The sequence below is a fragment of the Oxyura jamaicensis genome, chromosome 19, assembly GCF_011077185.1.
Source record: "Oxyura jamaicensis isolate SHBP4307 breed ruddy duck chromosome 19, BPBGC_Ojam_1.0, whole genome shotgun sequence".
NCBI lineage: Eukaryota > Metazoa > Chordata > Aves > Anseriformes > Anatidae > Oxyura > Oxyura jamaicensis.
In genome coordinates this window covers 3,315,969-3,337,261 of record NC_048911.1, presented here as the reverse complement: position 1 = coordinate 3,337,261, position 21,293 = coordinate 3,315,969, and the positions used below count along the sequence as shown (strand labels likewise).

The 21,293-nt window shown below is 48.6% G+C and overlaps 1 protein-coding gene and 1 long non-coding RNA gene across 3 annotated transcripts in view; one reads left to right on the top strand and one right to left on the bottom strand.

Annotated features, from left to right (window-relative positions):
- The window catches only part of SPNS2 (sphingolipid transporter 2), a 132,408-nt gene extending 119,483 nt beyond the window's left edge, over nucleotides 1-12,925 (top strand). For both annotated transcript variants that reach the window (XR_004755367.1, XM_035343310.1), the window contains 2 exons: nucleotides 9,808-9,854; nucleotides 11,649-12,925. Coding sequence is in view for 1 of the 2 variants with exons in the window: in XM_035343310.1 (XP_035199201.1) it covers nucleotides 9,808-9,850 (43 nt within the window). In the remaining variant the exon portion in view is untranslated. The remainder of the gene's footprint in view (nucleotides 1-9,807; nucleotides 9,855-11,648) is intronic.
- LOC118176364 lies at nucleotides 7,597-20,745 on the bottom strand. Its single transcript, XR_004755374.1, has 3 exons — nucleotides 19,689-20,745; nucleotides 9,251-9,393; nucleotides 7,597-7,726 (listed from the first exon to the last, which is right to left on the bottom strand). It is a non-coding gene; the product is annotated as an uncharacterized LOC118176364 (long non-coding RNA).
- Nucleotides 20,746-21,293: the final 548 nt, after the last annotated feature.

Here is a 21,293-nt window from a genome sequence, read left to right as displayed (position 1 = left end):
CAACCCTCCTTTCTCTGATTTTTCTCTGGCAGTGGTTAGAGACAGAAAGGAACCCATCAAATGACCTTATGCTGTTGTCAGTACAGGAGAGTCCCCTCCGGTAACAGTGTCACAGGTATAACTGGGGGGCTGGATTGGTGCACAGCACATCCCATTCCGGTCATTTGCGTTACTAAAAAGAATTCATGAAATAATTTAAGATGTGCTGCAAGGTGGTTTTTTTAGAGAAGCTGAACATGAACTTTAGAGAGCTGTCTCAGTGCTGCATTGAAGCAGTCTGAGGATTTCAGGGCCAGCTGGTGGATTTAATCACACAAGTCCCATACAGGGATATTCGAGGAACAGTTCACCCACTGCTGATATTCAGCTATTTATGGGGAATAACACGATTGCTTTGCTTGCTTTTTTCCCTTTACAAAAAAGAATGAGTTAAATAGTTCCTACTTAATAAGCTCAGAATACTTTTCTAACCCATCTAAGATGCCCTTAGCCTTTTGACGGCATGCCGGTTTGCAGCAAAAAGCCCAGCTTAGGATGCAGAGGCTCTGTGATGATGAAGGGAGAAAGGCAAGGAGTGTGTTTGAAGACCATAGAGTGACACGAAAAAGATGCATAGACTGCAGATGGAACAGGATGAGACTATTAGATGGTTTATATGGAATTGAAGAGTTGGAAGGTACTGAAAATATAACTAGTTTTTTTATTGGTGGAAAAAGCCTACTTGTACAACTGGTTTGTGGTTTGGGGGTTTTGTGGGTTTGTTTGTTTTCCCCTGTTTACTTGCTATGTTTGTAAATTCATAAATGGAGCTAGCAGATACAAGAACGTAATGGCTTGGGACTAGCTGAATTTTAAATGCTGACTTGCTTTCTTCAATTGGGAGCTGCTGGTTTCATGCAGATGGAAAATATGGTCTTATACCAGACAAATTACTGTTTTGTTCTCTTGCTTTAGTCAACCTGTAGGTTTCCTGCAGGTTATGTAGGAAGATGTCAAAGGTCGCTCTGGTTATTCACAGACACGTTGAGACGGATCGTGGTCCTTACACAAAAAGCTCTCGGCATTTGAAATATGCTGTTCAAGTTAATTGTTGGCTGCAGGAGCTTTGCTTAAGTATAGGCAGAAGGACAGAGCCAGCTGGTGCTGGCATAGCTCTTGCTATGTGCAAGCTGTGGCAGAGGCTGCAGGCAGAACGTTGTGGTTCTCCAAGCCCTCCATTGCCCACACATACTGTCCTTTTGAGGTTAATCTCCTGTGCCACAGTATTCCTAGACTATTCCCAGCTATTTGCTGTTCTACAGCAGAAAGGGAATTGTTCCATCTGGCTGAAGTGAGAGGGAAGCACAGCTTCCTTTGCCAAGAGCATCACAAGAACTGCTTTGAGTCCTCCTGCTGTCTTGGTTACTGACTCTCTGCTGCGACCTTCAAGAAGTAAATGCTATCCCTAAAATGCTCATCAGCTGTAAAACAGGATTAAAAGCTCTTGCCCACAAGGTGGAAGGGGACTTAAGCCATATGCTCACAATCGATGAAATATGGCGCATTGTCACTGCAAAGGACAGTTCTTGGCATGCAAGGACATTGCCACGCAGGAAGGTGTTTTAAACTCACGCTAAGACAGTTTCTTTGCTAAGGCTGCCCTGGCACAGGTACGAAATCGGATGAAATCTCATGCAGGTGACTGGAGCAACTGAACAGAAGGCAGTCTTCCAAGCCGGAACACCTTTCTGACACAGGGAAAGAGAACCAGTAATGAAAAATGCTGCTTTGCCAGTCTGTTTCATGAAGACTGTCACAGTCACAGAACATACAGAGGTATTGACTTTTATCAGCGGCAGACGACCTCTTCACGTGGAGAACTGCATGCTCATATTCGAGGCAACAGTGTTAATAGGCTAATTAGCACTTAGCGTAACGGAAGTCCGTGGACTTGTGCACTCTGAACCTGGACTAGAGGTGTTTGGCAAGGCAGATTTTCAGCCAGTTGTGACTGTGTGTGTTAATTTAATTGTGGTTGGGGCCTTGGCCCCATCTTATAGTGAAACAGGGACAAAACTGTTAGCTTATTACTTCCAGTACTTCCACAAGGAGTATCTGAAGTGTTCTGGCTTAGTCATTCCTCAAGTTGCTGCCAGACCACAACCACATGCCAGAAAGGGCTTGCCCAGACCGTTACAGCAGAGCAGAGCAGGACAGGGGAACACGGTGGTGGACTTGTCAGTACGAGGTTAAAGGTTGGACTAGATGATCTTAGAGCTGTTTTCCAACCTGAGTGATTCTGTGATACCTGGTAGCTTAGAGGCTGGTAAAAGGAGCTGTACCATGAGGCAGTTATTTTGGAGGGTAAGAAATATGTTTGTAATTGGTTGGCATCAGGAAATTGTACAGGAGTTTTTGTTTAGAGATTTAATTAGATCACACCTATCATGTTTTATCCTCCCTCCCATTCAATCATGCCAAAAAAAAACACACACAAAAAAGACCCTCCATTTCCTCTTTCCTCCCTTATTTCAGTGGACACGAGAGTTACGATGTTATCTACATATTCCATGGCACTAGTTCATCATTAGCTGGCAGAATTATATACACAGGGACAGACCCAAGCCAAAAGTTCTGAGGGCTTCAGAGACCTGCATCTTCAGTAGCTTTGGAAGTACCGGTAGTGTACCACCACAGAGCAGGAAGGCAGAGTTAGCTCTGAAGTTCATTTTCATCCAAGACCTCGGTACCTAATGAGTTCTGTTAGCTGCTCTTATTCAGATCTGTTCTGTTGCAGCTGCCTGGAAAATAGAAGAAAAGGTTATTAATTTTTTCTTTACACCATTTTTCTCCTCTGTTAAGATCTGTAGCAGAGGAAAAGTAGAAGCTGACCGTGTTTATTCCTCTGGGGAGAAATATATTCAGCACCTGGATTAAATGAGCAGATAGAAAATACTAACAGAGTCTGTGCAGCTTTGAGGGGCTGTACCAAATAAATAGAGGAAAAAAATGTATTTGCTGTACACGATCATCATTTTCTGTTCACTAAACCAACTGATGTGCAGGAAGAGAAGGGGATTTAAGCCAATTCATTACTTTAGTGCAGCTGGCAGAGCACCTGTCACCACCAGCACCAAGCCCCCATCAGGCTGAGCCCACAAGAGAGCTGCTGCTCAGTGCATACTGATCCACCGCTTCTGGCTCCAGAGGGAAGGGCAGCTCTATGCCAGCGGCTGCCAGGAGGGCTGCACACAGCCACGTCCCCTTTGAGTTTGGTTTGGAGTGCTTCAGATTTACACAAGCCCCAGGCTTCCTCTCTGAGTAGGAGTGAGTGAGCAGAAGCAGCCAGCAGAGCTAAATTAAGCAGTGGTTTCCTACTCCAGTGTAGGCTGCTCCTGTCCTGCTTCTTTTTTTAAAAAAACATAGTGTTATGCTTAGTGTTCTTTAGCAAACTGACCTCAGCTTCATCCAGCATACCCTTTTCCTGGGAGGCTGGAGGAACCTGTCATGCTGCATCAGGAAGCTCGGTGCACGGACTATTTTTAGCTGTGCCAGTCCTGTCCCTGTACCATTCACTGGGATCTTTCTAGCTTGATGTATTACTGCTGCTCACCTTCCGTGCATCTTCACTTTCAGGCCTTGTTTTCAGATGCTAGGAGCCTTTTAAATCAAAGCGCTGAGTTTCAGCAGTAATGCATGTTGTTAATCTTGGGTGTCTTGGACAAAGTTACTGACTTCACTATCAAAGTAGCTCGAGTTCAGTTAAAACAGGACACACGAGTTCAGTTAAACCGTGCCTGGAAGCAACCCTCGATATTTGGCTGTTCTTACACCTGGTTCAGGAGATAATAGGTTGCACTAAGGTTAAATGCAAAGCAGACATTTTTTATGGCTGAGATGGAGGCACCTGGCAGCTTGTTCAGTGTCACAGCAGAACTCTGGTGTAGAGCAGGGAACTCCAGCCCCTTCCTATTGCAGGTGAAAATTGCAGCAGTCCTTTGTTACTGGAGGACAGCAATGCCTTGTGCATGCGTATTCTGCACTGCTCGATTAAAAGCTCTGTGCAATCAAGGGTTTAAATGGTACATGCTTGAACTGGGGTCTCCAGCCTGCTGGTTGTGCTGTTGGTAACGTGTCTGGCAAAAAGGAGGTGCGTTGTTGGGACCAGGGTGTTACCTGCACAAATGTGGTGGAGAGCCAAGCTGAACAAGCGCTGTGCAGTAGCTAGGGCAGCTCGGTTTGGCTTCTGCAGTCAATAACAAGGGCAAGCAGAATACCCAGGGGACATCTTTGATTTGTTTCAGGGCCAAAAATCTTTGCACGAAGTCAGCGCCCATGTGTGCAGCCCTGTTAGCACTGTGCGTTACTAGACGAAACACGGTGCTTTCAATGGAGTTTGACTGACTCCAGGTCCTCAAGGGAAATATGACAAAATCCCAGTGAAATGCAGCTATAAATCCCTGCGTGGTGAAATACTGGTGAGACAAAGCCGTAGAGTCTGTGTAGAGTATGGACGGGGTGTGATACAATATAAGCAGGGGTAATTTGTGTTTTTACGAGGTGTTTCCTGGTCCTCTGCTCCCTACCTGCTTGTTTTGCTGACAGGCCAACTGCAAGCAGTGTTTCTGAGGGTGCTGACAGTATGCAGTGGTGGAAAATGTGAGTGGGGTGGTCTGCAGACTTGTGTCCATTTCCCTCCTTTGTTTACTAAAATGTTAACGTGTTTTGGCAACTGGCTTTGGCAAGGATTTACTTCGTGCAACTGATCCCTGCAGTAACAAGCTGCTGGATGAAGTGAGCGATGTGAAACGTACCTTCCTAATGGCCCTGCCTTTCTGAAGCACAGCTGGTAAACTGGGAGGTGGTTATTGTGCAGAGAGAGATCTTTGCCTGTGCCTAAGCCCACTTTGTGCTCCTTTGCCTTAGAGATCTCTTTCTTCAGGCTGCAGCTCCAGTGGTCCTCTTCTAGGGGTCAGAGAGATCACAGTGACAGCATTACATCTACCCTGGGCTTTTACTTTACCTGATGGACCTGAGGTTGTGTGATTCTGAAGATCAAGAAACACAATGAGGAAGGCTGCCCAAAGCTCTCCTACTCCATAACTATTTAGTCAGTTCTCTGCAGGAATGCAGTGATAACAAGGGTGTGAGCTAATGGTGTGTGCAAGTGACTTCCCGTGTTCATTTAGCAAGTGATAAAATTCACTGCCACATCGGAAAGTCACACAGGTGTGGAGCTGCAATTTAGGATGCTTCGCCTCGATTTTTCTCGCACAGGTTCGGGCAGCAGTGTTAGATTTGAATGCTACTGATGAGCTTCAGTAGCTGGATTTGCAGATTGCTGCACCTGGCTGGGCACCGACACACGGCTGGCACGTGTGTCACTGGCGCTAAAGTTCTGATGCAAAGAGACTCTTCCATTAGCTGCAGTATTTGGAAAAGAAATTTCATGTTTTACATAGATTTAAGGCCTTAAGGTCTCAACCTTCCAGGGTGTCTGCCCAGGTAAACACTTCATCACCTACCATTTCTGGTTGCAGTGTGTTCACAAGGCCTTCTGGAAATGCTCCTTGGCCTTACAGGACTTAGGGGACAGATGGCTCCTGCCCAAGCTTGGGCACTTCCAGGGTTCATCAACAACCACACCGAGTCCTTGTGTTTGCCAGCTGAGTTTGTTCAGCTTTTGTAAGCAGGTCTTACCCTTCTTTCTGCTAAGGCCACTGTCATCAGCCCTGCTCCTCAGTAAGCGCTTCCCAGGCAGCTTTCCAAAGCTGCTCATTAACCTAAGGTTTACCACCGGCACTGTCTGAGAAAACTCAGCCAGGGAGGACTCTGCCGAAGGGTGCCACTTCTGACTCCTACATTTGTATCCCCCCTGAAGCACTGCTTCAGCCAGACACACAGAGCTCATCGCAGAGCTCCAGGAACACACAATTCTCTCCTGTGAGATGAAGGCAGAAGGAGCCTTAGTCACTGGCAGCGCTGCTGCTGCGTACAGTGATGAGGCTGCCCCTGTAGCCTCAGTACTCTTGTCTACTGAATGAGCTCTTGTTAGTCAAATAATGAGTTATTTGCAGGCTAGAAGGACCCCATTGAAGCATTTTATTGTTGGTTGTAAAAGTTAAGTGATGTTAAGTACAGCAGGCTGTAAAAATTAGGATGTTATTTCCTAATATGCTTCTCTGTTACAGAAGCCAGAGCCTGACTTGTTTAGATAACAAGAGAGCGAGGCTTTTGGCAATCTACAGGATACTAAAATACGTGTGTTGTTTAGGTTATGTATGAAACTGAACATTAAAGGGTGTCCAAAGCACACCCTCTCTCTAAGAGTCTCCTGCACATGCTCCACATACCAGCCTGCAAGCGTGTTCTTGACATCCCGTTGCCTGCCTGAGGTTAAGCTCATGAACAGAAATGATAAAGTCGTAGAGCTCAAACATTTGGTAGGCTGTATCTTATGGAAGTCAGTGGGACATGTATCCCCCCGTGGCTTCTCACAACTTCACCCCCCATTGCTGGAACAGTCAGAACTGCAGGTAGGAAGGGCGGGCTGGGTTTTGTTCTTGCTGGCACAGGGTGGAGCAAAGCATTCAGGGACTGAATGTGAGCAGCAGAGCCTCTTCCAAAGGCCTTGGAAAGCCCAGATTGTGCCAGGAACTGTGCAGCAGTGTACAGCTGTACTCTGCCAGTACAAACTGTAAGTTCCAGTATCTGTTGGACTGGTGAGCAGCCACGCTGGAAGACCCAGCACTTGGAGAACCGTCTCTGCACAGTTCCTGAAACTGCAACTAGCCTATAGCTGACCTGTAAGGGTTCTGGTGGCTCATCTGTTATCTTAAATTCAACTTCTTTCTCTTATGCAATTCTCTCACCGGCTGAGGTGCTGTGAAATTAGATGCATTTTACACAGTATAAATATTTAACAGCCCTAAAGCATGTAGTTTAATATTAAACAGACAGTCATATAAATGCTTCAGAATTACAGATGCTGTCACATTACATGGAAATGGTTTGATAGCATCTAGGAGAAGTATTTGGGTTTGACAGGGGAGGAAATGATGGGGTCAGAAGGAGTCAGTCTCATTTTTAACTGCTAGAGGAGCCCATAAAAACAAGCAAAAAAAGTTGTACAGCTTCTCTTCTTGAAAGGCAATTTGGGCAAGTTTCCTCCCCCTCAGGAAATAACAGCATGGTTCCCACCCTGCTCTCTTCAAGGAATGAAAACATTCACAATCTTGAGAAAACAATGCAGAGAAAATAGAACAATTTGGGAACCAATGTTTAGTCAGCAGATACCCCCAAATCGGAAGCGGTAACCTATTCAGTGTGGGACTATCGTTATTAGAAAGACAAGTGGGATTTAACTGAGGATTTATATGCTCTTGAGTCTTGTTAGCTTAAGTCCATGCAAGACATTTTACCACCTAAGAGAATCTGAAATTTATTATTAGTATTTTTGCTTAAAAAAATAAATTCAGAGCTGACGTGCTGCCACCCATCAGCTGAGCTTTGTTGAAATCAGGCTGTGCACAAGTCAGTGACCGTTGTCTACAGCACAGTGTTTGAGAATGGAGACTGCCCTGAAATTTGGGGGACTATTGCAGTTCTCTCTTCTGCCTACTAGCTTCCTACGTGATTCCTGAAAGTCCATCCTGTCCCCAGCAGGTTCTCAAAGCCATGTGGGGCCTAATGTCCTGTGAAATCTGAGTGCATTTCAGGAACAGCACCTCTAGGCCTCCGTTCCCTTCTGTAAAAGAGAGATAAAGCAGAAGTTGAGAGAAATGCATTAAAATGCAGCGGACAAGTCATTCTCATGACTTGAGGGCAGCAGAAGTACTTACGCAGGAGGTACGTTTTATTCCATAGGAGGCTGACACATACGTGATATGAGAAGCAAGGCCTTGTGTGTCCACCTGCCGGCAATGCAGGGGCTCCTCTACACTAAATAACGTAGTGTTAAAGCAAAATTTTCTGTGTATATTCTGCATCTTGTAGAAATGTGCAATGGGTGCCTTGGTGCCTTTGGGTGCCAATGGGTGCCTTTCCACCAACATTACTGAGCAGTCAAACAGCTGGAGTTTTAGTATTGTGATAGCTTCATAAACCATCATGGTTTACTTCCTGCTTCCAGCACTGACTGTAGCATCACAAGGTAACGTTTCATCTCTCTGATGTATTCTGATAATTAAAGCATTGTTAAGATGTTCGACAGAATGTCCAGTGCAGCAGGGCTACAAAGAATGGTATTTCTACAAAGAAACTTAGGGCAGCTCCTGCATCAGAAACATTTCAGTTCAGAGCCTTCAAATGCAGAAAAGACACAGAGGCTGCTTTGCGTCTTGGAGAAAACTCCCTGTGAGGTTGGTGTGAAGTTAAGAGCTGAGCTGGGCCAATTTCTGCTGCAGATATTTCTTGGAAGGTGACCTCTAACCACTGGTTCATTTTCATCCTGGAACAGGTCTTAACCGAGCACCATCCCTTTTCAGCATAAAAGGGTGTCTCGGGTCAGGTGTGAAGTCTGAGGAGCCACAGCTGAGTTTTAATGAATCGGCATTTTCCAAAGGAAAATGGTGCTTCACTGAGAAGTTCTTACCTGGTAGGCACTTAGGCAGAGATGCTTGCTGTGAGCTTGCCTGTAAACCTGCCCAGGTTTTTCACTGATTCACAGAGAACTGGTGCTTTTGCATGTGATTGCAAAATCCTGCTGCAATCCTTTCAGGTATACAATACCACAGGTTTAGTTTGTTATTCTAAGTTAGCAGCCAAGTGGTATGAGAAGACTCCTACTTTGTGACTCATTTATTCTCCTCTTGGCCAAGTGCAGCTAGAGTGCATTTGGGTAAAGCACTGAAACGTGGCTCCTTAAACCCAGACCCTTGAGTGAGGTCGGGGTTTTCCAGCACGGTTATCCAGAACCCGGCAGTTCCCACTGATGTCAGTGACCACCCAAGACAGAAAGCAAGTCCCAGGTCTATTACAGTCCGAGGGTGACTTGTCCTTCTTACAGTCCACGTTAGGGCCCTGCTGGGCTTAACATTATCAAAGGAGATTGTTCCTGTCCCTAAGTAACCACAAGCTGGGAAGGCATGAGTGGTGTTTAAAAAGCCAGAGAGGAGGGGACATTTGCTGCTGCAGGAGTGCTGGTGGCAGCTCCAGCTCAGAGCTGTTGCTGAGGAAGGCTGAATTGCACAGGGTGTGTGCTGCAACAAGAAGGAGCAGGTCTACGGGATAAACCTTGTGAAACTATTACTGCTTTTTTTTCCCTGGGTACCTCACAGAGCAAACAGGATCCATCTCCCTTGCTGCCCTCAGTAGCAGCAGGCAACAGCTTCTCCCTGGTGATGCTGCAGTCCTCGCCGGACCCCATCAATCACTTGGGAGCAGTTGTCTGGAACAGCAGCAGGGCTTCAGGAGCTGAAAATTGAAAGGCAGCTTTCTTTTTAATTTAATTTTTATCAGTGGTGACTGTTTACATTTATGCTGTCAAGTCTGAAGGACACCATCCAACAGCCATTGTATGCACAGCCTTGTCACTGGCTTCGGGAAACAATTGCTACGTCTGAATGCCTCCGGGGCCTTCCCAAGTCCTTGTCAATTAGTGTCAGCAATATTACTTGGCGTGTTCCAGCAATTGTCAGAACTGCTATCAGACACCACTGTGAAAGGGTTTCAGCTTTAATAACTGTCCTGCCCTGTAGTGTAACATCCTATCTCTTTAGAAACTGTTAAGCAGTGGGAACCTGGATTTAAGAGGCTGGTATCTTTTTGGAAGTCTACTTCTTGGCTAGTTGCAGCTCTCTCATGTCGCTCTTGTTCTCCCTCCCCCAGGGTGAATCACCTCGTGATGCCACCAGCCTCCGTGAAGGTCTGAGACGGTGAGTGACCCCAACCAGCAACTGGTTTCAGCTGTCCATCCACCCCAAACCCCTACCAACTCATTTCTTTTCATATCACTTGGAAATGGTTAACTTTAGGCAGCCATGATCTGCACTTTGCTGCCTTGGACCCAAATCAGAGCAAAGCGAGAACACAAAAACCAGGGGTCAAAACTCAAGTGTCCTTTGTTGCACTGAGGTATGTCCAGAAACCCTGTGCTCCCCTCTTGGAGCAGGTAAGGCCATACAACCCCTATCAACTTGAACACCAAAGGTGTGAGTGTCCAAAGCCAGAATTTCGGCTTTGCCCGAATGCATCTTGCGTTCCCAAAACTTGCTGCTGCTTTGCTTTTGGTCTAACATCTGCTCACTATCACATGACCATTTCTAGCAGATTCCAAATCCAAACATTTCTGCTGAAAAATGTTTTCTGGCAGCACGAGAATGCGTGCGTTGCTGCTAGGACTGTCCCCGCTGCAACCCTCGATCAAGGGTGACGCATCTGAGACCCTGGCAGGGAGCCAGCGGGCCAGTCCCACTCCCACTCCCACTCCCTCTCCCACTCCCTCTCCTCCCTTGTGCTCACGCAGTTCTTATCGTTCACCAGCAGTCACAGCATCGCAGCTCAGAGCTGCAACAATTGATAAACACTTCCCAGCATTTTATTGTAGCCAAAATTAATTAAAGCAAGATCTGTTTTTTGAAGAGATTTATCTTCTATGAATTAAATGCATTGAAAGACTAATCATAAAATCAGAACTCGGTAACACACTTAAGCAGGGCCTTTTGGGGAAAACGATTTATTACAATCAGTATAGCAGATGTGTTATTTCCACACAGGGGAGGATGTTTTGGTAGAGGCTAAGGATAAAGTAGGCCTGCCTGTACCTTGCAGTCACTGGGCTGGATGTGTAATCATCTACTGTCATTTCTCAGCAGCTTTTAGACAAAGTGTGTTTTGTTTTTTTTTTTTAAAAAAAAAAAAGACAAAGAATTGGGGAGCAAGTATCAGTTGGTGTTGCTACGACTTCCCTTACAGAACTGAACACTTGGGCCCTGTGCACACAGGTTTTTTTCACCGTACTTTCTTTTTTTTTTCTCTTTTGGCCCAATTTTATACAAGTTGAGAGAAACCAGGGTATCCTTATATAGAGTTTTTCCATAACCCTGCAGTCACTGATTTTTAAGGTCAGGGACAATTTCCTGCATAGTATGAAGCACAGAACCTCTCTCAGGAAGTCCTGCAGTGGGAGCTGGTTATCCTTCCCATATAACCTAGGAACGCAGCTGGCTGCTTCAGTAACCCACAGCGTGCACAAGAGGTATCTCACCCGTCAGGAGAGATGCTGATGCTGCTCTTTAAAGCCAGTGCACACCACCAGCGGTGGGCTGAAGGCAGCGCCTGCTCCACTTTGTCAGCAGCAGGGCTGCCAGCAGGGCTCCGTGCTGGGGATGTGCATGCTGGGCTGCCCCCACCCCTAACTGGGCTCTCCAGGGAAGCGGTTTTGAAAAATGACAATTTAAGGTGAGAGGCGGTCTCTTCTTGGATGAACTGGTGGGGTTAAAAGCAGCCTAGCAAAACTCAGCCCTGCTCTCCCCTGTGCCATTTCAACCCACACCACAGCAGCTGTACCTGTAACACCGTGGTGAACAAGACACAGCTGATGCCCTTAAGTAGCACAGGCAGGAGTAAATCTGGGGCAGAGTTGGCCTGGATCACAGCATCTCTGTGCTTCACCATTTCCAAGCACCACTCACAACGAGCCCACTAACCACCTTCTGTCTTGTTTGTAGTTGCCAGTGAAGGAAACCACATGTGGACTCCAGCTTCCACCACCACAATCTCCAGCTCAAAGCCCTTCCATACTGGAACCGGTGGCTCCTTTAGCTCCACGCCGCCCCGGGAGGGTTCTCCAGCACCAAACCCATTGCAGCGCTCCGCCTGCGGGGCCAGGCAGCAGGAGATGAGCAGGGCAGCCTGGAACAAACGCTGCTGGAGCGTAAGGACATTCCCAGGTTCCTCTGAGCATCGCAAGCAACTCTCCGCCGGCCCCACAGCCCAAGTGAGTGACTGTAGATTGTGTATATGGTTTTAGTTGTAGCCGATGAAGTCCACACCGTTTATAGGACAACCTCCGTCCTAGCAAATGCTGCTGTTCTGCCAGCACTCCTGCACCCAGAGACTGCACTAGTTGGGGACCTGTTCTGTACATCACCTTTTCTTTAACACTGAAGGCTCAATTCAGATTATTATTTTTTATTTAAATACGTCATAAGATGCTTTATCTCTGCTGAAGACATATATATAAATATATATATTTAGATAAACAGTTTTTATTTAAACGTTTGAGATCTGGAGCTGCCTGTGCAACCCTACCAGCCACGAATACGTCCACAACTCTCCTCATCTCAGTGCCCTGCTATCAGGCCCTGGAGGGGCACCACAGGAAGAGTCCCAGGGGATGGATGACTGCCTGTCACCTGAGGCTGAGCAGTGGGACAGAGGAGAGAGTTTTGCTGCACTGGGTATGCTGGCGGTTGTTACAGAAAGGCCCAGAACTTCTGACAGAAATACCTAGGGGCTCCAGATTTTGCTCAATATGCTAAATTCAGCCTTGCCTAGGAGATTCACAGGTTTTTAAAATACCAAAATCCAGCTGGCTGAATTGCTTTACCTAGGGCCTGGTAGTGCAATACTGCTGTGCCAGTGACACCACGCTTTGTTTACACGCATATCATGGTCTGTGGATTGTCAGTGCTAACTCTCCCTTGTCAGTATTTTCAAAGCAGGTGGCTGATACTTTAGAGTAGCTGTTCCCTTTGGAACGATGGTTAGGTGTAACGCATGTCCAACCCCCAGCATACTCCCAGCCTACTCTTACTGGGGTGTCAGTTAATCATCTATCTTTATGAAGATGTACTTGAGATCTTTCATATACAAGGCCAGTGTCTGAACAAATGCAGCAGAGTGTGTCTGTAAAGCAGTCAGAGTGCCATTCCCCAGGAGTCTTATGTCCTGCACTTGACCACCACAAGCCGAATTTATGCTATGTCAGCCTGATGCTGCAAGAGTGTGGGGAAGGAGGGAGAGCACAGACCCTGGGGAAAAAGTCAGGCTTCCAGAGAACGGGCATTCTTCTGTGAGCTCCCCACTCCCTTTGTAATGTTCAGATGGCTCCCGTAGTTTAGACTCTCCAGTTTAGTGCACACCTTGAGAAGGTGAATGCACCTCGCTCTTGTGCTCATGTTTAGTAAGTAGCTATGGCTGGGCTGCAAGGACTAAATCAGCAAAGGAAATGCAACGCTGGGACTGGGCCCGATTTAAGCCTGGAAGTTGGCTGTCCTGATCACGGTGTGCGTTTGTTCAGGGACATGGGAAGGTTAGTAAAGGTGAGTTTCATCTCTCATTCATTTGCAGGATGTACTGTGAGCTACAGTACACCACTGCTGTAAAGACAGTCAGTAACTCCAGTTACCAGCAAACCGGTCAACATTCACTGCACAGCCAGGCTCTGCCCAGGCAGATGTGTTTTGAGGGTGACTCCTATAACGTGAGCATTTCCTCCTCACGAGCCTCCACAGGACTATTCTGCAGAGGCTAGTCTGTCACCTCAAATACTTTTACAATGGCTCTAAGATTTGGTTAAGCAACTAGAGCCAGAAATTTTCCTTGAGTGCTTGGGCATCCTCTGGAAAACAGCAAGTGGGTGCTAGAAATAATAAAGCAAAACAAATCCAAAACAATGCTTCATTTCCACCTCGTGCCACTATTTACGTTTGTAGGGGAAATACCAGTGCTGTAGTCTAGGAGCCAAATTTTTGGCTTTACAGGCACATGAATTTCTGATTCCCATTAAGAAATTCCTTGTTGAGCTGGCTAAAAAGAAACAAAAAGCAACCAAACAATTAGTCATTTCATCTCAGAGACCAAAGAAGATTTGCCTATTTCCCAAACTGCTTTTCTGATAGGCTCTCTCTGTTGTAGCATTTACTGTCAACAAAACAAAGCATTAATGCAGAAGTTCAGAGGTTAGCTATTATCCTTAAATGTAATTCTCAGGAGTCAATAATGAAAAGGGAACTTAAATGTTTGTAGTTTCACTGGCTCTCCTTGTTTGTGACAAACCCCAGTCCTTGTTGGAGAAGCTCTGCACTGTTACAGGAGGCCAGCTTTATCTTCTGTGAATATGAAGGAAATTGCAGTGGCTTTCTTTTTAACAAGGATAAGGGGATGGGAGTAAACAAGGGAATGAGAAACGAGTCCTACCTGCAGCAGTCCCATGCCAAGGGACCCCCGAATCCCTGCTCCCACATGTTCCAGGCTAGGAGAGGGGAGCCAAAGCAGCAGCTGTGACAGCTCAGGAGAGATGAACAGGAGAAGGGACAGAAAATCTGGCTGCTGCCCCTTTTCATATTCATGGATCCGTATTCAAATGGCTAGAAGCTGAAAGCTTGGATTTCTTGTTGAGTGTCTTGTTTTAGCTGTGTGTTTGTATTCCAAACCAGAAGAATTATTCAGCAAGAGCTTCTATAAAGGTATCCCGACCATTAGAGGGAAACCAGATCACCAAGATCAAGGGTCTGCACGAATAAATCACTAACAGGTACATCAAGTCTGGGTTGGAACCATGCAATACTACCAAACAGAAGCTGGACCCATGTTGCCATTTAAGTCTGTTCCTTGGATCCTAACGCAGAGTTCCCTGTCCCAAGACGCAGGCCCACTTCTGCCAGTACGTGACGTGGGGAAAGTCGCTACCTGGGGCTCAGTTTCTGTACGTGCAGAGCTGAGACACTCACTGCTGAAATGAAGTGACGTTGTGTTTCTGTACAATAGTAGAGGTCAGAAGCTCCCCGTTATTAAATATGGCTTTCCATATCATACTATACTGGTGCTGAATTCAGGACTTTAGCATGCAGGATTGTGCTGGCTTCCATTATAGCTCCGTGTGTAACCATTTTAGGTAGGTATAGATGTAATCAGGCCCAGAAGCTGTTAGGAGCATTTGGCTGTTGACCTCATCAAGCAGTGTAGAAGTGGAACCATTTTTGGTATACACATAGGAAGTGTTTCTGCAATGAGAACAGAAGTCTAGGCTGGATACATACTACTTAGAGCAAAGCTGAAGAACAACCCTTCTTAAAATTAGTATTCCTGTTTCTATAAAGAAAAGATGTTAATAGGAGAAGATAATTAGTTTTTAATAAAGAATACACATATTTTAGTACCCATCACAACCAACAATGCAAGATTTCAGCCCATCACTTAAATAAATAGCTGTTCAGACCATCAAGGTTATGTTCACAATGCAGAACTTCCACATAAAATTAAATAGTCGCAGTAAGGACAGAAACACCTTTAAAGCCACTGGTTTCCCGCACACAAAGCGACTTCATGTGACTGTCTGAAAATGAGTGCGCACAAAAAGCAGCCCTTGGATGCATTTGAAAACATAGGGGAAAATACTACACCAAAAGGGAGCAAGCACCCCGTCCCTCATGTGCATGTATACATCGCAGGAGAGGGAGCCAAGCGAGGGGACAGGGTTCAGGTTTTTGGCTGGTGCTGCTGCATCGTACCTTACCCCACTCCTCAGGCTGTGGCTGGCCCCTCCGCAGTGCTGTGCCCTTGCTCCCACCTCTCTCCCCGCAGGGCTGCAGCAAGGTGCAGTGTAGGCTCCTTCCACCTTCCCTGCGCTCCCTGGGACCCAGTGTTAGATGCAGCCTTGCTGCACGCATCAGGGTCTGCACCTGCCTGTGCAGGGCGTAGGGTGTCCAGAGGTGTCCAAGGGTGTGCAGGGTGTAGGGACAGTCCAAGATGCCCCTCAGTTAACCACCAGGGCTTCCTTCTGCTCCACTTCATGAACAGTTTGTTGTTGTTGTTTTGTTTTTTTTTTTTAAGCAAGTGTTAACTCCCCCCACAGCTAACAGTGCATTTGCACCAGTGTACCACTGTGAAGCAGCCAGGCTGCTCGTACACAGCAAGAGGAACAGAGGTAACGGGAACTGCACAGAGAGGCAAGAAAATTACCCAAAAAGCAGCAAGCTGCCAGCCCGAGTAACTACACTGCCTCCTGCTGCCACCACTTAGGATCTGGGTGAACCCAAGAGCCTCTCTCCTTTTATAGACTAGCTAAGAGAGAACCTCAGGGTGACGTTACCCTACTAGATGAATGGATGTACTCTGGAAAGCAGAGTTCCTCTCTGCACCTTCTGTCCTAATTGTTTGTTTTCTTCTCTGTTTGCTTTATTGTTTGGTAAACCAGCACTTACAACCACTTTTACTATGTGATGTATGGGAGTAGAATAGTATATTTTCTTGTTATACAAGGGAGGAGTATAAAATAGTTTTCTGATTTCTTTCAGAAGCAAATGACTATTTTATTTTTTAAGAGCAATTGATTGTGAATCTCAGAGTATAAAAAAGAGAAATAAGCCAAATATATACCTTTATGTAAATTAAGAAATAAAAGTATTTAAAACATACCTCCCGGCTCCCCTTCCTGTGTCACCACTTGCTCTGGTTGCGCACTCCTGTGGCTGCTGCCTGCAGGGCTGGTCCCTGGGACAAGGCTGCCCCAAGCCCCACGGCTCCTGCCACAAACACTCTGACATGGTCCCAGCGAGCGCACGGTGTCCGGGCTGGCCACCAGCCTGCCTGGAGCTGGTTTAAAAACACCACCACTGGCAGGGGCAGGGGGAGCAGGGGTGGTGGGTGGCAGCCTCCTTTTCCCTGGGTCAGCCGCCTGGGGTTGGAGCTTTAGGGGAAGGTGTCAGTGGTGGGCAGACACAGGGTGAGCTGACAGCAAAGCCAGCGCGGTTGTAGCCATGGGTGAGATGTTTGGGACAACGGGCAGAAGCAGGGCAGGAAATTAATCCCAAGGCACGGCTGGCCCCAAGGCCTCCCTTCTCCAGGGGTCCTGCCAGGTCACAGCTGCCGGCTCCACAGGGCAGTGGCTGGCTGTTTGTGGGCAAAAAGAGGCGAAGGGGCTGGTTCTGCTGCTGCAGGTGCAACGTGCTGCTGCACACCAGCTCTCCTGCCCTGGCCGCACTGACAAGGCATGTTTAAGCCCAAGTGTCTTCTCTAACCAGCCATGGAAGCATTCTCCGTGTTCTACAGGCCTCTGCAGTGCCTCCCTTTAGTGTGCTTTTCCTACAACACAGAGCAAGTGTCCAGGCCAGGACACCCGCCCCCCTGCAAGCAAAGGATTTGTCTGCCTAAAAAGTCAGCCCTGATCACCTTCTGGCACAGCATCTCAGGGCTTTCAGCTTAATCGTACTGTGTAAGGGACTTAAGCACGGCTTTATAGATTTTGATGTTCCAGCAGCTCAGCTTTGAAGCTCTGCTACTTCAGCATCCGTCAGCCAACAACTGCTAACATGACTGTGCTGTTCACATTATTTTTTGGATCACAGACATCCATGTGCCCATACCCACACCCCCCACACAACCACACGGACACTCGGTTACTCTTCCAGCCCCCGTCCCCTTCCCTGTTCGTAAATCCTCCCCACGCTGGTTCCCAGAGATCCCACCAAGGCCATCTGCAGTCTGACGACAGCCTCCCTGCATGAGCCTGCAGAGTAACTTCTCTGACCACCCCTGACACACATCGACACCAGAGCAGTGCGTCGCCTTGGGAAGACCAAGTGGGCTCAAACAAGCTGCTGCCATTTGTGCTGGAGGTGTCTGAGCTCGCTGCTGGGCGGTCATTTACATTTGTACAGAGATCCCAACTGCTTGGCAACCTCTCTTTCACTTCCAATCAACTCCAACCCACTTCAGCCCTCTCCTGTTGTCCCCAGCAGAATCTCGGTATGACACAAATAAAACATTAAGCTTAGCATTTGAAAAATACGCCGAGAAGGATGCGTTTACAGTTGATTCATCCTTTTCTGTGGCTATATGCAATGGCCAACAGATGCAAGTCAGGAGGAAATCCACACGGCCAGGCTTTCCGGCCACCAGGAAAAGCCGTGCTGTGACCCTGGATGCTAGGAACAGAGGGTCTGCAGCCAGCCTGGGACACCCCTCACAGCACAGAGCCTGTCGCAAGGCACCGCTCCAGTCCAAATCTGCAAATCAGCAGCAACCAGCTGGAGTGGCAGGGCACTCCCAGTGCCCCAGCAGTCGCCCTCTTGTCATGAAAACTTCCTCTCCCCATTCACAGCATCTCTCCCTCTTGTTAAGCCCCGAAGTGTTCACCAGGAGCATTTCAGAGCTAGCTCAGCTTGAGCCCAGCTGCACTGGCTGAGGTTTTTACCTTGACACTGCAGGGCCTCCTGCCACGGCAAAGATCTGAAAGAGCTTTAGAGGAAGGACATGGACCAGCACAGGGTCAGCTTGGGGCAGGCAGGTTTTATTCCCCTTTGCAGGAGACAGATTCTACCAACCAGCTTCACCTGACTACCACATGCAGCCTTATATGCACGGACGAGCCAGCCTTATCCCAACCTTCACACCCTGTCCAAATCCTCCCTTAGGAATTCAGGACAACTCTTCTGCCAGTCACAGGCAAAAGATCACGATTTTGGTTAAAACAGTCTATTACCTTCAGACAGGAAACAGGCACTGGACTGAGAAAGGCGAGTTCACAGCCCTGCTCCTCGCAGGACCTCACCTGCCTCAGACAGAGGCCTTTCTCTAGCATTAGGCCCACAGACAGGCAGGAGCACTCCCAGAGCTCAGAGCCCCAGGGCCTGCGGCTCTCTTCTTGCCTTCAGCAGAACCCTCGAGCTCTGATCACTGCCAAAGAGCTTCTGAGCCCAGGACAGCTGAAAAGAAAAGGCTTCATTAAAATCAAAGCCCGGTCTATCCCCTGAAAGCCCTGAAGGTCCGGTGACAGATGGACATGAAATCAAGGCAAACGAAACCTTTGCAATCGTTAGAAGGCACAAATAAGTGCCAGTGAAACACGATTTGCCATGGTGGATTAGTGACTGCATTTATACGCTGTGCATCAAAGCCAGTCTAAAGTCAGGTAATTTAATTGGCAATGAAGTTGTTACTGCAGCAGTGTGCACAATGCCTCGCAGCTTTCCTGTCCCTTTTCCCTTTGACTGCTCTGCAAATGCTGCAGACACACACACGAGCACAGCAGCTATCAAGGAGGTCAGAGTCGGCCTCTCCAGGGCACTACCCAGGTGCCATCCCCCTGCCAGATCCAAGGCCAGCACAGCTTCCACGTCGTGCCTTGCCCTTCCCTGGTTTCCTCCCAAAAGCACAAATGGATCCACGTGGATTCACACCTAGGTCCTTAAAACAAGTCAGCGGTGTCTGAGGGCCACACATCACACAAGTTGGGGAGGAGACACTCAGACACCCCCAAAGGCTTTACCTGCAAGGGCTCGCAGGGCAGACTCCTGCTGTGAGGCCACAGTACCTGCTGTGCCACCCCCAACACCCCCTACCAGGCCCAGGAGCGGGCTCCTGGTCCCACAGAAGTGAGGTGGCAGCATAAAAACTGGAGAGCCCAGCGCGGTATGGCCCCAGCCCTGCTGCTGCGAGCACCACGCTCAGCTCCCACAGCACCATCAAGCTGCTGCTGTCCTGCTGCACAGCCCCACAGACACCTGGGGGGCTCCAGTGCTGTCCTCCCCCTCCCCGCATACCCACGTCCCCGTGTGCTCACCTGGCTTCCCACTCCCCACACCTGCGCTCTGTTTCTCCTCTGGTTCTGCAGGGGCAGTGGTACAAAGTCCCAGGACATCCTACTTACAGGCCCAAAAAGAAGGAAGTAGATGGTTAGTGAGACAGACTTCAAGACGTGAAACCTCTGCTCCCCTTCAGAGCATCTCCAGACCATTTATGTGGATGACCTGCTGGCCTCTTACCTGCTGCATTTGCACAATAGTTGAAAAGTCGTCACTCAGGAGACAGCTGGAGGGGCATCGAGATCCAGGGGCTTAGCTGGGACTGAGGTTTTAACCAGGCAACGAACCAGCTTTCAGTATGAAATGGCAGAGACTGGGCAACATCCCCGGTGCCAGCAGCCCTCTGTCTCCTTGCTCTTGGAGACAGGATCAGCAATAACTGCCAACACCTGGCTGGGCACAAAGGCTGGCAGCTCTCCTGCCGGCTGCAAGAGCAGCTCTTCTAGTCGAGACCCTGCAATAACATCCAGATCAACAACGGGCTTGGGAGAAAAGCGCTGTCAGGATGAGTCCGGCCCTGATGTGCTCAGAACTGGCTGGTGTTTGAGGTGGGGAAATTGCAAGTGTGAGAGCACTGCACAGAGATGCCAACATCAGCCTTCACTCAGCTCAGTCCTGCACCACCACAGCCACCTGCCTGCAGCCCCTGCTGAGCCTGGAGGCCAACAGTTAGCCTGAGGGGGCTAAAGGAGAGCTTCCCTTCACGTGCCAAGGGACCCTGATAACCTCGCAGAGCTCCCCTTCACCTCCTTCCCCAGTCTGTGCCTCCCAGGCCAAACACCTTGAGGTGTTTGACTCAAAGAGCCCAGCTCCAGCCAGCCTCCCCCTCCTCATCCAGCACAGACGAAGGCTGCAGCCTCCAATGCACCGACCAAGTGCTCCTCGGTGCTGCCTCCCTGGAGGGCCAGGGAAGGCAGCTGTGAAGGCAGGAAGCAAGAGGCAGGGACAGGCAGGACACCCTCTGCTGAACCCTGCCAGCAGGCACCACAGCTCCAGCCCTTACCCGCTGCTGCCAGGAGCCGGCTCGCTCCTTCGGGTGCGCAGCAGGCTTCAGGGATCGCTGCTGGGATGTGGAAGTGCAGCTGCCTCCTGGAGACCTTCAGGCCATTTAAGAGTCATTGCAAAGGCAGAGAAACGGGCAAACTTGGCCTTTTGCAGCTCTTCTCTCGCTCCCTCCAAAAGCACCACGACAATTCCGGTGCCCTTACCCGTGCCTGGCAGAACAGACCCACCTGCGGGGGGAGAGCCAAAGGCGCGGCGGGAGCAGCCCTGCTCCAGAGTCTGCGTCTGCACTGAGCCACGGCTGAGCTGCTCCGCACCATGAGGACAGCAGGGATGTGCGATGCGGGGACAGGAGGCAGGGCCAGCCGCACTCCTCCAGCCTCCCGGAGCAGGATGGGGGTGAGGCAAGGAGGGAAGAGGCTTTAGAGGCAACCACAACGTGAGTGGGGTTTCAAACACCTTGAGAGCCAGCTCCTATGAGAGCCAAGAGCCCAGCATGGTGAAGAAGGTGGTCCTGGTGCTCTGCAGGGCGGTGATGGCATTCAGGAGCCTGGGGATAAGAAGCAGCTTTTCCGAGTGATCACCTTTGCAGAGTGCTGCAGGCCTGCTGGTAGCAGGTGTGTGCGTGGCTGTACCGTGGGCCTGGCAGCCCAACAGATCAATTAACCATTTCCATTGCTTCGCTGCTTTATTGATGTCCCTGTGCTCCCATCACCCTTCCAGCAAAGGGCTCTGCAGGGGAAGGCAAAGAGGTGAGCTCATGGTAGTTACTGGTGACACCTG